Here is a 14,208-nt window from a genome sequence, read left to right as displayed (position 1 = left end):
AGAGTTAAGATGGTCAGTAATCTGTTCCCAGGATACTGTTCTGTTGTTGGCAGTCTCCAACGTGTGGAACATAGAACATTCCCTGTCCTTGACCTTTTCCCCACAAATATCCTGCAAGAACCCACCCAAGAAAGCAGCAGACCTGGGTTCAGATGCTATTCGAAACCATCTCAACTATTTTATCATGCTTGATTGATCTTCCCTGGCTTAATGGAACAATAGAATAGTCAAAAAATCTGCAAAACCTACCGAACTGGCACTCCAGGGAAGCTAGAGCAAACGCTGAACGACTGAAAGATTTCTAATAGTATTTGAACCCAGCTCACAACACAATGATGACTCAGCCCCACCAGTTACATTGACCATGTTTACCAGCACTCTCTCATAAACACTGACTGTTTGTTGATGCCACTTAGTAGGACAAGAAAAGCTGAGATGATCTTTCTGATAAGGTGTATCCACTACTGGAATACATGGATGGATGGGGGGAAAACTTATAAACACAAACATATACTGTATCTAAACAACATGGCATTAGAAAACAACACTGTTAGACATTGCTGTGTTGCAATATCAAATAGATGCTTTATAAATGCAAAAACAACGTTTAGGGAAGACAACAGTAGATATAATATTCAATTAAACATCAAAAATAGGAATATAAAAAACACATTTCATTAACTCTCTCCAGTTGTATGCATTTCATTAATGACAAGGGACAGAGTTATAATCTGCTTTATTTCATTTGTCAAACCATCTTGATGCACGACGATCCATAGTGTAGTGACTGTGTATCAGTGGAGGCTGCTGAGGGGAGGACGGCTCATAATCATGACTGAATGGTATCAAGCATATGGTTTCCATGTGGTTGAAACAATGACTATGAGCCGTTTCCCTCAGCAGCCTCCACTGCTGTGTATGAGCGATGAGAAATACATATCAAGTGCTTTGGCTTGTGCATATGAGTAGAAAATAAGATAATATATGGCTGAATAGAGAACGCTGGTTAAGACACCATATATTATTGCTTAACAAAATACAATCCATTTTTGGCAAAGATGAACAAAGAAATACAACAAGACATTTAAAATAGATAAACCTCAATTGTTTAAACAACAACTGACAGTGGTAAGTAGTAACACTGATTATGTTTGCAGGCCATGCAGACTTGAAATAAAGTATGCATCCCAAATGGCACCCTATTCCCTATATAGTGCACAATGTTTGACCAGAGCCCTATAGACAAATATAACAGCATTAAGACCAGGGTAACAGTCTGAAACGTGATCCAGGACAGATGAGTGTTTGGGAAGCACACTGATGAACTGAAGACGACACAAAGCTCAGTGCTTCTCTGAGAATAAAACATGTTTATCGGTCACTCCTCACCCACCATTTTTTTTCTTGTTCTTTGCATTTAAAAAAAGACAGAGGAGAACAAAGTAATCTCTCAAGGTAAATCATTTAAAAACATATCTTAAAGGGGGGAAGGAAGGTGTGGAGGGCTTCTAAACCATGAGCACCGGACCTTCCGTCCACTTCCCGATACATTAGAAGCAGAATATATATGTGCATTATTTGCTACCTGTCTGGAAACCTATTCGACTGAGCCCAGATAGAGGGGAATGCTGCCATTACAAGAGATGAAAATAAATATATAACAGTGATGCGTACGTGGTGACAGAATACATTCAGGTATACTGTAGAAGTATGAGTAGAGGCATGTCCTTTATCCTTCTCCAGAGGTATTCTTGGCACAACCCATTATGTCCAGATTGTCAGTCCATCTTTTCATCAAACTGTAATGTCACACTGCAGCAAATCCTTAAACAGAATAGTGTGTAGCTCTCAGTGTTCTAGAGAGTTCTAGCTCTCGGTTTTCTAGAGAATTCTAGAATGTTGTAGTTCTATCTCTCCAGTGCAGTGCAGGGATTATGCCATTTACCACAGTTCTCCTCTGTCAGACCGAAAAACCCTTCAGAACCCTTCACCAGCCTTCTTTCCTGAATACAGTATGGCTCAGCCAGGGGTGCAGGTTAGGTTGGGGGGAACAGAGCAGGACATCACAATGCTGCTTGCGTGTTTCTCCTCTATCTCTCTCTCTGACCTGGGATTGGCTGGATGTTGTCATCAGCATCCTGAGCCACAGATCCCATTGGTCAAGTCCTGTATAACCCCAGCCTTCACCAGCTTAATCAGGAACTCCTTCTCCTTAGAAATGTTGTGAGTCCAGGACTGTGAATAGGAGACAGACAGGGAGGAGAGGTGGGGAGAGAGGGGGATAGAGGGAGGATAGAGGAGTACAAAGGAGAGAGTGGTAGAGGAGAGGAGATGCAGAATAACAGGAGAGGGAGTGGACAGGGAGAGACAGAGGAAAACGGTAGGTACTTTACAGGAGATGCAGGTAAAAAGTCACATTCTTTGGGAAGGGAGGCAGGGAGGATGTCAAAGCTGTTGCGTCCACTTACCATTACTTTACTTTCGACTTTTGATCACAGAGATCAGTGGAGGTAAATGCCAGAGGTACAATAGTAACATAAAAGAAGACCTAAAGTAAACAGACTATTGAGGTTGACAGTGAAACTATTGTCTTTTTAAAGGAGCTTTCTTCACTTATGGAGCTGCCCCTTAACTACAGGGGATGAGAGGGAGAGACAATACCAGACCACTGTACAATGTGGTACACTAAACGTTGGGTCTAAACCACTTTATTGTGGGCTGTTGGATACAAAAGACAAGAGACAGAAAGAGATAACTGCTTTCTTGCCATGGCTTTACAAGCGAAATGTGAAAACCATTCACCGCTCAAAATAGCAACGTCTGTGGTCAAAGATCTGAGGTTGGGGATGCCGGTATATGACGGAAAATGATGGTGGGGAAACTAGTGTCATTACAGACTTGTTGAAAACACCTGTAGTATCAACCATGACCACTGCTTTACAGGAGCGACCCATCCCTGAGAGCTGTTGTCATGCAGTTCAAAGGCAATATCTATAGCGTGTCTGGTCTAAAACCCCACCCTTTACCTCACTATCCTATATAACTGCCATAAGTCTTCCATTGTTTATAGGACACGTTATCTGTAGAACCATGCTTAAAAGAGAGTGCTGTAGGCTAGACTGGCTATCTCAGGTAGAGTTGGTTCATGTTTGGAGCCTGTAGGGACAGCTGAGTGACTGACAGCTCAGAAGAGCAGGAGGGGATTGACTAGGGCTCCACATGCTTTCACCTGCTCCTCAGACTCTCTCTCTCTCTCTCTCTCTCTCTCTCTCTCTCTCTCTCTCTCTCTCTCTCTCAGAGAGCAGAGCTTCACACTCCCTCCTCCCCACCCAGGGCTTCCCTCTACAGAGTTAGGAAATCCTTCAGGCAGAGATTAGACAGACGGAACATAACACACCTCAGCATAATATGCTAGAAGAATGCAGGATTCCAGGCACTTGATTTCTCAATAATATCTATAGGATATTTGTTCAGTCTTGCTTTATTTGGTCTTAGTGACTAATGCTGGTGTCATTATGAGGAGACTACAGTGATAGATGATTGAACAGTTGTATCTGTTCAGGACATGGCTGTGTGTGATCCATTCAGAGGGAGCTTAGCCAGCTGGACCGAGCCGTTCTACAGGCACAGACCCAAAGGTCTTTGAGTGTGAGGCCCAGCGGTCGTCTTGGATTGACAGCTTCACACTGGCCCTGGACTGGGTCACCCAGAGAGAGAATACTGTACTACCACAGCTCTCAATTATACATGCAAGGGGGTTGGAGGAGGGGCTGAGACAGGTTTGTGTCGCTGCAAATTGACACGAGTCTGAAGAGAGCGCACACTGACACCTGGTTGGGGAGTCGTGTGTGTGTGTGCTGGGGGTGATGACATGTCAGCCACGGAGGGACCAGACCAGCCCCTCTGGGCTCTGACATCCCTTAGTAAAGAGTGATTTATGACCAGGCAGAGTTCTGTGTACATAACGAAGGGATCAGATGGACCTTCCAGACACTGGGACTCTATTCCCTATATAGTGCACTACTTTTGACCAGGGCCCTTAGGGGTCTGGTAAAAAAAGTAGTGTACTGTAGGGAATAGGGTGCCACTTGGGACACTTTTGCTATTGTGCTTGTGGTCCTGCCCCCTCTTCAAACACCAACACCCACAGGCTCCTCTACACCTGACTTCCGTTACCCATCTTACTCCACACTCTACTCCACAACTTACTCCACACTCTACTCCACATCCTACTCCACAACTTACTCCACATCTTACTCCACACTCTACAACTTACTCCACATCTTACTCCACATCCTACTCCACAACTTACTCCACATCCTACTCCACATCTTTCTCCACAACTTACTCCACATCTTACTCCACAACTTACTCCACATCTTACTCCACATCTTTCTCCACAACTTACTCCACATCTTACTCCACATCTTACTCCACATCCTACTCCACAACTTACTCCACACTCTACTCCACATCCTACTCCACAACTTACTCCACATCTTACTCCACACTCTACAACTTACTCCACATCTTACTCCACATCCTACTCCACAACTTACTCCACATCTTACTCCACACTCTACTCCACAACTTACTCCACATCTTACTCCACATCCTACTCCACATCTTACTCCACACCCTACTCCACATCTTACTCCACATCTTACTCCACACTCTACTCCACAACTTACTCCACATCTTACTCCACACCATACTCCACATCTTACTCCACACCCTACTCCACAACTTACTCCACACCCTACTCCACATCTTACTCCACACCCTACTCCACATCTTAATCCACAACCTACTCCACACCCTACTCCACATCTTACTCCACACTCTACTCCACAACTTACTCCACATCTTACTCCACATCTTACTCCACATCTTACTCCACATCCTACTCCACATCTTACTCCACACCCTACTCCACATCTTACTCCACACCCTACTCCACATCTTACTCCACACCCTACTCCACATCTTACTCCACATCTTACTCCACAACTTACTCCACATCTTACTCCACATCTTTCTCCACAACTTACTCCACATCTTACTCCACATCTTACTCCACATCCTACTCCACAACTTACTCCACACTCTACTCCACATCCTACTCCACAACTTACTCCACATCTTACTCCACACTCTACAACTTACTCCACATCTTACTCCACATCCTACTCCACATCTTACTCCACACTCTACTCCACAACTTACTCCACATCTTACTCCACACCATACTCCACATCTTACTCCACACCCTACTCCACAACTTACTCCACACCCTACTCCACATCTTACTCCACACCCTACTCCACATCTTAATCCACAACCTACTCCACACCCTACTCATTTACATTTAAGTCATTTAGCAGACTCCACATCTTACTCCAGACTCTACTCCACAACTTACTCCACATCTTACTCCACATCTTACTCCACATCCTACTCCACATCTTACTCCACACCCTACTCCACATCTTACTCCACACCCTACTCCACATCTTACTCCACACCCTACTCCACATCTTATTCCACACCCTACTCCACATCTTACTCCACATCTTACTCCACACCCTACTCCACATCTTACTCCACATCCTACTCCACATCCTACTCCACATCCTACTCCATATCTTACTCCACATCCTACTCCACATCTTACTCCACATACTACTCCACATCTTACTCCACACCCTACTCCACATCTTACTCCACACCCTTCTCCACATCTTACTCCACACCCTACTCCACACCCTACTCCACATCTTACTCCACACCCTACTCCACATCCTACTCCATATCTTACTCCACATCCTACTCCACACCCTACTCCACACCCTACTCCACACCTTACTCCACATCTTACTCCACATCCTACTCCACATCTTACTCCACATTCTACTCCACATCTTACTCCACATCCTACTCCACATCTTACTCCACACCTTACTCCACATCCTACTCCACGTCTTACTCCACATCCTACTCCACGTCTTACTCCACATCCTACTCCACGTCTTACTCCACACCCTACTCCACGTCTTACTCCACACCCTACTCCACATCTTTTTCCACACCCTACTCCACATCTTACTCCACATCTTACTCCACATCCTACTCCACGTCTTACTCCACACCCTACTCCACACCCTACTCCACATCTTACACCACGCCCTACTCCACATCTTACTCCAGATCTTACTCCACACCCTACTCCACATCTTGCCTCCCGTGTGGTGGTGGGAACTGGGAAGTAACACGATGAACATTAGAGAGAAACCACAGGACTCTAGGAGAAGGGTATAAAATAAGGAGAGAAAGGTCAGTGTAAACTTCCCCTGCAGAGAAGTAAACTAGCCAAGCTAAACAGAGAGGATGTTGGTAGACAATTTAAAGGGAGACAGAGACACACGCTTAGCAGGGAATGCTAACATACCAACACAGCCCTGGCTGTATGGTTCATAGCTGTTGACTTTGAGTGGGCGGATGGATGGATGGATGGATTGCTGTTCTGTTCCGGTAACTAAGGGTTCAGAGAACAGACGATACCACGGCAACACACAGTCAGGTGAAATACAAGGTTGTCTGTTTGTCTCTTTCAGATCAACGTAACTCATTCATAAACCATCCCTTTCACAACTTAACCCTTTCAAAATCTAAACTTGTCATAACGCTTTCACAAACTTAGTAGGATAGCCTTCTGGAATGAGGGATTGAATGACTCACTTCATGACATGAACAACTGTGATTCCCTACAAGGTTGTCTGTCTGTATCATTCAGGTCAACCTACCCCTTTCACAGAGACTAACACCTCACCTCACACAAGTCTAAGTCTGAGTGAGTGGACTTAAAGCAGATCTGAGTCTGTCTAGATATAGCCAAACGTCCATCCGACACCTGTTCACTACACAGTAAAGTCTAGAAAGAATGACTCAGGTTTCATTGAAAATAGTTTAGAATTACTGTGCATGGTTCAAATATTCAGGTCAGTTTGTCTCTAAATGTCCCTCCTGTTTTACAAGACGTTTATAAACACTTCTCTTAATGGAGTTATTTTGACATTGGCACCGAACTAAGCCATCAGTTCTTCTCACTTTGATGCAGTATGGAGTGTGTGTGTGTGTGCGCATGTGTGTGAACATGTAGGTGAGTGGTGAGTTGCTGGGTAAGGATGACACAAACCTCATCCATAGTTACCCATCAGACTGACAGCATACAGTACACATGCCCCTCTTTCAGCTTCCATTATTTGAACAGGGCTCTGCTAAAAACCTAAACAAACCTTCTGCTTTAGGTCAGATGAAGGCATTGTTTTACAATTTACATGAAATCTTTTGTTCCATGATGTGTGTAAGTGTGTGTGTGAGTGTGAGTGTGTGTCAAGGCCCCAACGTGAACCTTAAGAGTGGTAAATGGCTGGCGTCAGTCATCACGTCAGTGGTACCTCTTTGATGGCCGCCATCCTGATCTTCTCGTAGTAGTGTAGGGGGGCGTGAGGGGTGCTCATGTCATAGCCAAATCCAGCCACGGCTACCTCATCACAGTTATGGAGGGCCATTGTTATGGCAACCGTCCCCAGTGTCGGAATATTCTGGAAAACACAGAAGAGAAGACAAATGTTCCCTGAAACAGGACAGAATGGCAGTAGAACTATTGGAGGAATAGAACATGGGGTAACTAAAGGGAAATGTAAAAAGGTTACCAAAACAGAACACATGGAATGGAACTTTGAAAGACCTGGTCATGGCACATTTAGATTAAGGAAACAATGGCAATTTATTTTGTTAACAGAGCTGGTGAGAGAAAGGAAAACGTCCTCTCTCTCTTCCCCCCGTCACTCTCTCTCTCACTCTCCCTCTCTCTCCCGCTCTCTGTGCTGCTTGAACTTCTGCTGCTTGAGATAGCTGGACATCCCGGTAGGAACGAAGTGAACTTATCAGCTGTCTGGGTGTTTGAGGGTGTTGCTGCAGGTGTATCTGTGGTGCTGAAGGTCTCCACTCTCCCTCTGACAGACACACTGTGGCAGACCCTGTGCCAGGCTGTAGGCAGCAGGTCAACAGCCCCGTGGTCAGGCAGGCTAATACCGAAAGGCTTATCAGTGTAGCTCTGTGAATGACAGACAGGGCTAATCCTGCGAGCATAGCAGCGGGCGTACTGCATGGTGGCTGATTAAAACCAACCACCTCTAGCTTCTACAGTACATCTCCAGCCTAGGTCCATGCTCCCTCCATGGCTCTCTATAGGTGTGGATGTTACAACAAGGAAGGGTATCTTCTCTAGCAGCTATTGAAAAGCTACTGGTTGATAAAAAGGTCCAACTACCTCTAGCCTCTACAGTACATCTCCAGCTCAGGTCGATGCTTCTCAGGTCCTTGCTCTCTCCACGGCTCTCAGCCACGTCTCTCTACTGGGTGTGGATGTTACGAGGATGTTACTTAAGAGAGAAGGGCATCTTTGCAGGTAAACAGGACTGTGTTGTGTACACACTGTTCTGCTGTTCACTAGTATTTGCGTCTTGATTATTAATGCCTCAATTCACACTTCCATGACAACCTTCCGTCAGGAAGGGGTATCACAAACTACACAATTCTGAGCTTGATTTTGATGCCCCCTTGCAGCATAGCTCTTAAAGATTCAAGGACATCAATGAACACAATTTGTGTACATTATCTTTGAATTCCTGAGATTGGAGGCATGGCATTGGCCCATATTAGTTCCAGTAGTGCTGACATCCAAACGGGACTCTAACAGTAAACAGTGTTAGTTTGTGTTCTGACTCATTGCTGCTGAGACATCTGGAGCGCCCAGAGCAGAGCCAACTAAGGCACCTGGAGGGGCTGTTGTATGTCTGTAGTGTGTTAGGGTACACTGAAAACAGGACAGAATGGTTCTGGTTCTGAAATGGTTCTGAAATGGTTCTTCCTCAGCTCTTGGAGAACTCTTTCCTGATAAAGAACCTTTCAGTTCAGTGTGGTGTTCTTGACGTGGCATCTACGGTTCTTCAGAATTATAAAAGGTTCTTGAATGTATGGAAGCCTGCAGATGGGTCCCTTTCATAGCACACAGAAAACTGGCCAGTGTTACTTGTGCTGATTTTTCAGTGTAACATTTCTAGTGTTGATTTAAGAGTTAAATTAACACTCAGTGGTGTAAAATAACCCCAATGTTGGTGTTAAGATATCAGAGTTGAACCCAAACCACGCCCATCATTATCATATTTTCCAACATGCTCTAATACAGGTTGATTTTATGAATTGTTTGTTTCAATATCTATGTTTTTGCAGGTACATTGATCAATTAATTAATCTTATGCTACTCAAACATGTGACCCGTTTCAAGAAGGTAGGAGTATGTCGCATGTCACTACCTCACAGGAGAGGCATTTGAATGTTTTATTTTTTTATCAAAATGTGTTTTTTTGGCCGAAATCCTTCTGGAACATGTGTGTCTTAATAACAAACTTGTATGCCAACTGTAAATGCGAATAACATTGTTAAATTACGAGCCTAGTTGGTTTAGCCACAGAAAAATACAGGAACCTTCCCGCTAGTCATGATTGGCTGAGATAATGTACGGGCTGGACATGTCGAGAGATGATTTCGGATTGGGTTTGCCATGTAGCGTGCTTCTGCTCAGTATGTGTGGATAATCCTTTCTACCTTTGTTAAAAAAAAAAACTTTTGCTACTGCGCTCAACATTGCTGCCTTGAAGTTAATAGCGCTATCTTCCAAGATCAGTGGGAAAAAGTTATGATAGACTACTTTCTGGAGGACGATCGTGCCATGCTGACTCACTCTGACTCTGAAAATGAATCAGACAATGAGGAAATCCCTGATTTAGGTAAAAAACATTTTCATTGAACCAGAAATTGTAGTCTTCTGATGATGGTGGGGAAGAACCGGTGTCGTTGTAATGGAAGAGGTTGACCGAGTTTTGAAATCAGTGGAATGCCCGGTGGAAGCTGAGAGGTGATTGTCAAATACGGAGAGAGTCCAAAAGAGATCACAGCAGGCTGTTGTATAAAACACCTGTCTCCGGATGACATCTTCAAACTAAGGGCAACCATGGTATCCATGACAAAGAGGGAGAAGCGTACATCCATGTATACGAGTAAGAGTCTAGCTACATTTTCAGATATTATACCTTTCTAATTTGGTCAGAAAGTCGTTTTCATTGCAAGTTAAAGCGTACTGTTTGCTAGCTAGCTAACGTTAGCTGGCTGGCTCGCTAGCTAAGGTTACATGTATGATCTGTGTAGTAATATTATTCGTATCTCAGAAATCCATTTGCATTGCTAGTTATAGCTTTCTATTAGCTAGGTACCATTGAACCTAGTTGGTTATCTTTAGCTACCTGCAGATTCATGCATGGTATTATTGCAGCGTTCAAAACAATTAGGAACTCTGAAAAAATCACTGATGTCAAATCGTGACATCAGTGATCTTCAGGTCAGAAAGTCGGAGTTCTAGAAAGAGGCCCGAGTGGAATTCCCGAGTTGGATAACTGTTCAAATCAATTTTTCCCAGCCAGAGCTAGTTTATTTCAGAGTTCCCAGTTGTATTGAACGGGGCATTAGAGTTGGGATTATGGTTAATTGTTTAGCTAGCTAGCTAGCTACATGTCTAAACAAAAGACTCCACTATGCAAGTAAACATTTCCCTGTACCGTTAACACATTCTGTTTCCTGGGCATGTAACAAATAAACTATGATTTTATTGGAAGAACAACATGACGTGCACCAAAGTCAGATTAGGATATAGACCAAGGTCTAGATAAAGTGTATTTTTACTACAACTTTCACCACTTTTAGTCTTGAAATCTTTGGTTGTTTTCTACACTGTGATTCCTTAAAGAGATGGGTGGGGCTAAGGCTTAAGAGGGTGTGAACGATGCTGAACGGGTGTTGACAAAGATGAGCTCTCCAGTAGGTGTACCAAAACATTCACGGCCATTTTCACAAAAGTGGGGTTGCAAGTTTATCAACTTTCAAAGCAGAATTACTTTCCCATTGTTCCTCAACTGTAGTCTCTACTTTTATCCAATGTAAAAAACACAATTTCAAATGTTGCTACATAGAAACGAATCCAAGTGGTGGGTCACATATAAATAACATAATAACATCGAAACTATTCCAATCTGTTACTTGGACTGGTAACACTTTATATTAAGGTCACTTAAAATAAACAATTTCTAAACAGTTTGTAAAGAGTTTACTTACCATTTATTAATAATTATTCCTACATTTGTAAATGTCAATAAGCAATCTCTAAATACACATTTATAAACACTACTTTCAAGTATTTATAAGATCATTAATAAGGTGTTTGATCATAGTATGTTCACAATTTGTAAATTATTAATAATGTAGTTATAAACCTGTTGTAAAGGAGTTATTGTAAACTCATAATATTATTTATTTAAAAAATGTAATGGTTGATTAATGGTTGGACTCAACATTTATATACATATAAATGTATTTATATACAGTATGTCATGAATGGTATATTTAAGCAATAAGGCACGAGGGGATGTGGTACATGGCCAATATACCACGGCTAAAGGCTGTTCTTAGACACAACGCAATGCGGAGTGCCTGGATACAGCCCATGGTCGTATATTGGCCATATACCACAAACTCCTGAGGTGCCTTATTGCTATTATAAACTGGTTACAAACATAATTAGAACAATAAAAATAAATGTTTTGTCATACACGTGCTATATGGTCTCAGATACCACGGCTTTCGGCCAATCAACATTCAGGGCTTGAACAACCCAGTTTATAATTGTTTATTGTTAATGATTGCATTTATAAATATGAGCACTTACTAATATCTCAGTTGATGATTCATGTAGATCCTTATAAACCATTTACTAATTATTGATAAACAGTTTTGCAGCCCCTAATCTAAAGTTGCTGCCGGAAGTGTTGTAGAATTTAATGGGATGCTTTAGCATTAGCTAGCCTAGCATGCTGACGAAAAAAGGCAGTTAAATTAAAAACGAGCAGTATTTCAATCTTCTCTATTATCGCGGCTTTGATAATGGGATAATTAGGAGTACAGCAACACCATCCATCCCCGAATTTAGGTATGTTTTCAAGCCATAGCCCTGTGAAAACATATTAACATATTTATTGTTTAACATAGGCCCCTTTTGACTTGAAGGCAGACTGAACATCATGTGACAAACTAAGCAAACTAAGCACAGTAACATAATTAAACTCAAAATATGCTATTCTGTTCTTTTGAAATACATTTTCTTAATATCATGAAATATCAAATATGTAACTGAAATCATTCAAGCAAGAAGTTCATGTTCTTATACTTCCTTGTATTATGTACTTCTTCTTTACCATTGCATGTTTTAGGATGCAGATATGGATAGCTGCCATTTTACGGGCTCCTGACCTGTTTTGTGTGTTTTTTTATGTCGATCGTAATTTTTTTAAACATAATATTTCCGCCATAATTTCCTATGACTGAAAACAGCAGCGAGTTTCCCATTCTCTCACCCCTCTCCCCATCTGTCCATTGTTGTGAGGCAGGCCGATGAACCTGAAGGCAGCCTCCTGGATGAAGTAAGGGTTGAGGATCCTCATCTCACTGGGCTCCCTGGGGACATGACGGGCCACAGACTTCCAGAACCCTTCTGTGCTATGCTATGAGAGACAGAGAGAAAGAGAGACAAATAGAGGGGGGTAGGGGGAGGGAGAGAGAGAGACAGAGACAGAGAGAGAAAGAGAGCAAGCGAGCGAGAAAGAGAGCGAGAGTGAGAAATATAAAGGTTAGAGAAATTGTAGCATGAAAAAATGGCCCCTAGCCGTAATAATAAATTAAGAAATCAGTAAAACATTTACTACTGTCACGTCCTGACCAGTAAAGGGGTTATTTGTTATTGTAGTTTGGTCAGGACGTGGCAGGGGTGTGTTTGTTTAGAGTGTTTCGGGGTTTGTTGGGCTATGTTCTGTTTTGAGAGGGGTGTTTGTTTAGAGTGTTTCGGGGTTTGTTGGGTTATGTTCTAGTATGTCTATTTCTATGTGGTGCTTGTTGGGTTGACCTTCAATTGGAAGCAGCTGCTCCTAGTTGCTTCTAATTGAAGGTCCTATTTAAGAGGGGTGTTTTCTATGGGATTTTGTGGGTAGTTGTTTCTTGTTTAGCTGTGTGCCTGACAAGACTGTTATCGTCGTTGTTTTTGTATACGTGTGTTTTGTTTCGGTTTTCCTTCTTTCTGCCTAATAAAAAGAAGATGAGTATACACATTCCCGCTGCGTTTTAGTCTAATCCTTACGACACCCGTGACAACTACTTTCAATAACAATGTGATCTCTCTCTGTTGGTGGTCTCCTAAAGCACAACTCTTCTTGCTCTCAGACTCAACTGTTGCATATCAAATACCAGGGAGCTCAGAGCACCTTAACATCTCTTCTCATCATACCTGTGTTGAAATACTATTTTAAATCCTTTAAAATACTTTGAGCAATTGCTCTAGACTGCCTGGTGCCAGATGGGTGGGGTTTTCCGTTTGGGGACGATTCTATTAGTCCATTAAGCCAGGCAAGCTCAACCAAGCACAAATAAAGTATTTTAAATTATTTATAATAGTATTTGAACCCAGGTCTGCTTCTCTTGTTCTTCTGCCTCACAGTGGTGTAGTGCTGCCTGGAGAAGTGGGTATACTCACATAAAAAACATCCAAATGGCACACCCGGGTGGGGTGGAAAGGAAAGGCGCACTGTGTGAAAAATTCAATGACAAACAGTGACATGCACTCTGAATGACTTTAACATGATAAATCCCAAATTGGTCTTTCACAGTCAGGCCAACCCAAGCTGTACTGTGAAAGTAGGCTAATAGTAGGCCTACTATTGAAACAGTTCAACTGAGTCAGGAATTCACAGCATCAGATTTCCAAGAATTCTTTCAGGTTTTCGTTCTCAAAGTCACACTTTTTTAAACAGAAAAACAAGTGTGCAGGCACCTAGCATTATTGTTTGATTAGCCGTGTTTCTGTAGCACATGAGATGGAGTTTGCAAAATAAATGGCCACTGGATTAATGCAAATATTCATGATATCATTCTGACAGGTACGTAGGCATAGGCTACTTTGTAGCTAGTTACCATTGAAAAGAGAAGGTTTCTGGGAATGCCAGAAGACAGCTAGGTCTATCATTAGCATCGCTATATTGTTCCTGT

The 14,208-nt window shown here is 42.6% G+C and overlaps 1 protein-coding gene across 6 annotated transcripts in view; it reads right to left on the bottom strand.

Annotated features, from left to right (window-relative positions):
* Window positions 1-719: 719 nt before the first annotated feature.
* Window positions 720-14,208, bottom strand: part of LOC106560340 (CMP-N-acetylneuraminate-beta-1,4-galactoside alpha-2,3-sialyltransferase) — an 86,042-nt gene continuing 72,553 nt past the window's right edge. For 5 of the 6 annotated variants that reach the window (XM_014123173.2, XM_014123174.2, XM_045687742.1 and 2 more), the window contains 3 exons: window positions 12,528-12,674; window positions 7,458-7,604; window positions 720-2,235 (listed from right to left, as the gene is read on the bottom strand). In XM_014123173.2, coding sequence (XP_013978648.2) covers window positions 2,131-2,235; window positions 7,458-7,604; window positions 12,528-12,674 — 399 coding nt within the window. In that variant the 3' untranslated portion in view covers window positions 720-2,130. Of the gene's footprint in view, window positions 2,236-7,457; window positions 7,605-10,900; window positions 12,125-12,527; window positions 12,675-14,208 lie in introns of those variants that run through there. The other variant, XM_045687743.1, reaches the window with a different exon arrangement.

The sequence above is a fragment of the Salmo salar genome, chromosome ssa10, assembly GCF_905237065.1.
Source record: "Salmo salar chromosome ssa10, Ssal_v3.1, whole genome shotgun sequence".
In the NCBI taxonomy this organism is placed as follows: Eukaryota; Metazoa; Chordata; class Actinopteri; order Salmoniformes; family Salmonidae; genus Salmo; species Salmo salar.
Note: the sequence above shows the minus strand (reverse complement) of the source record. Positions and strands in the feature narration are given on the sequence as shown.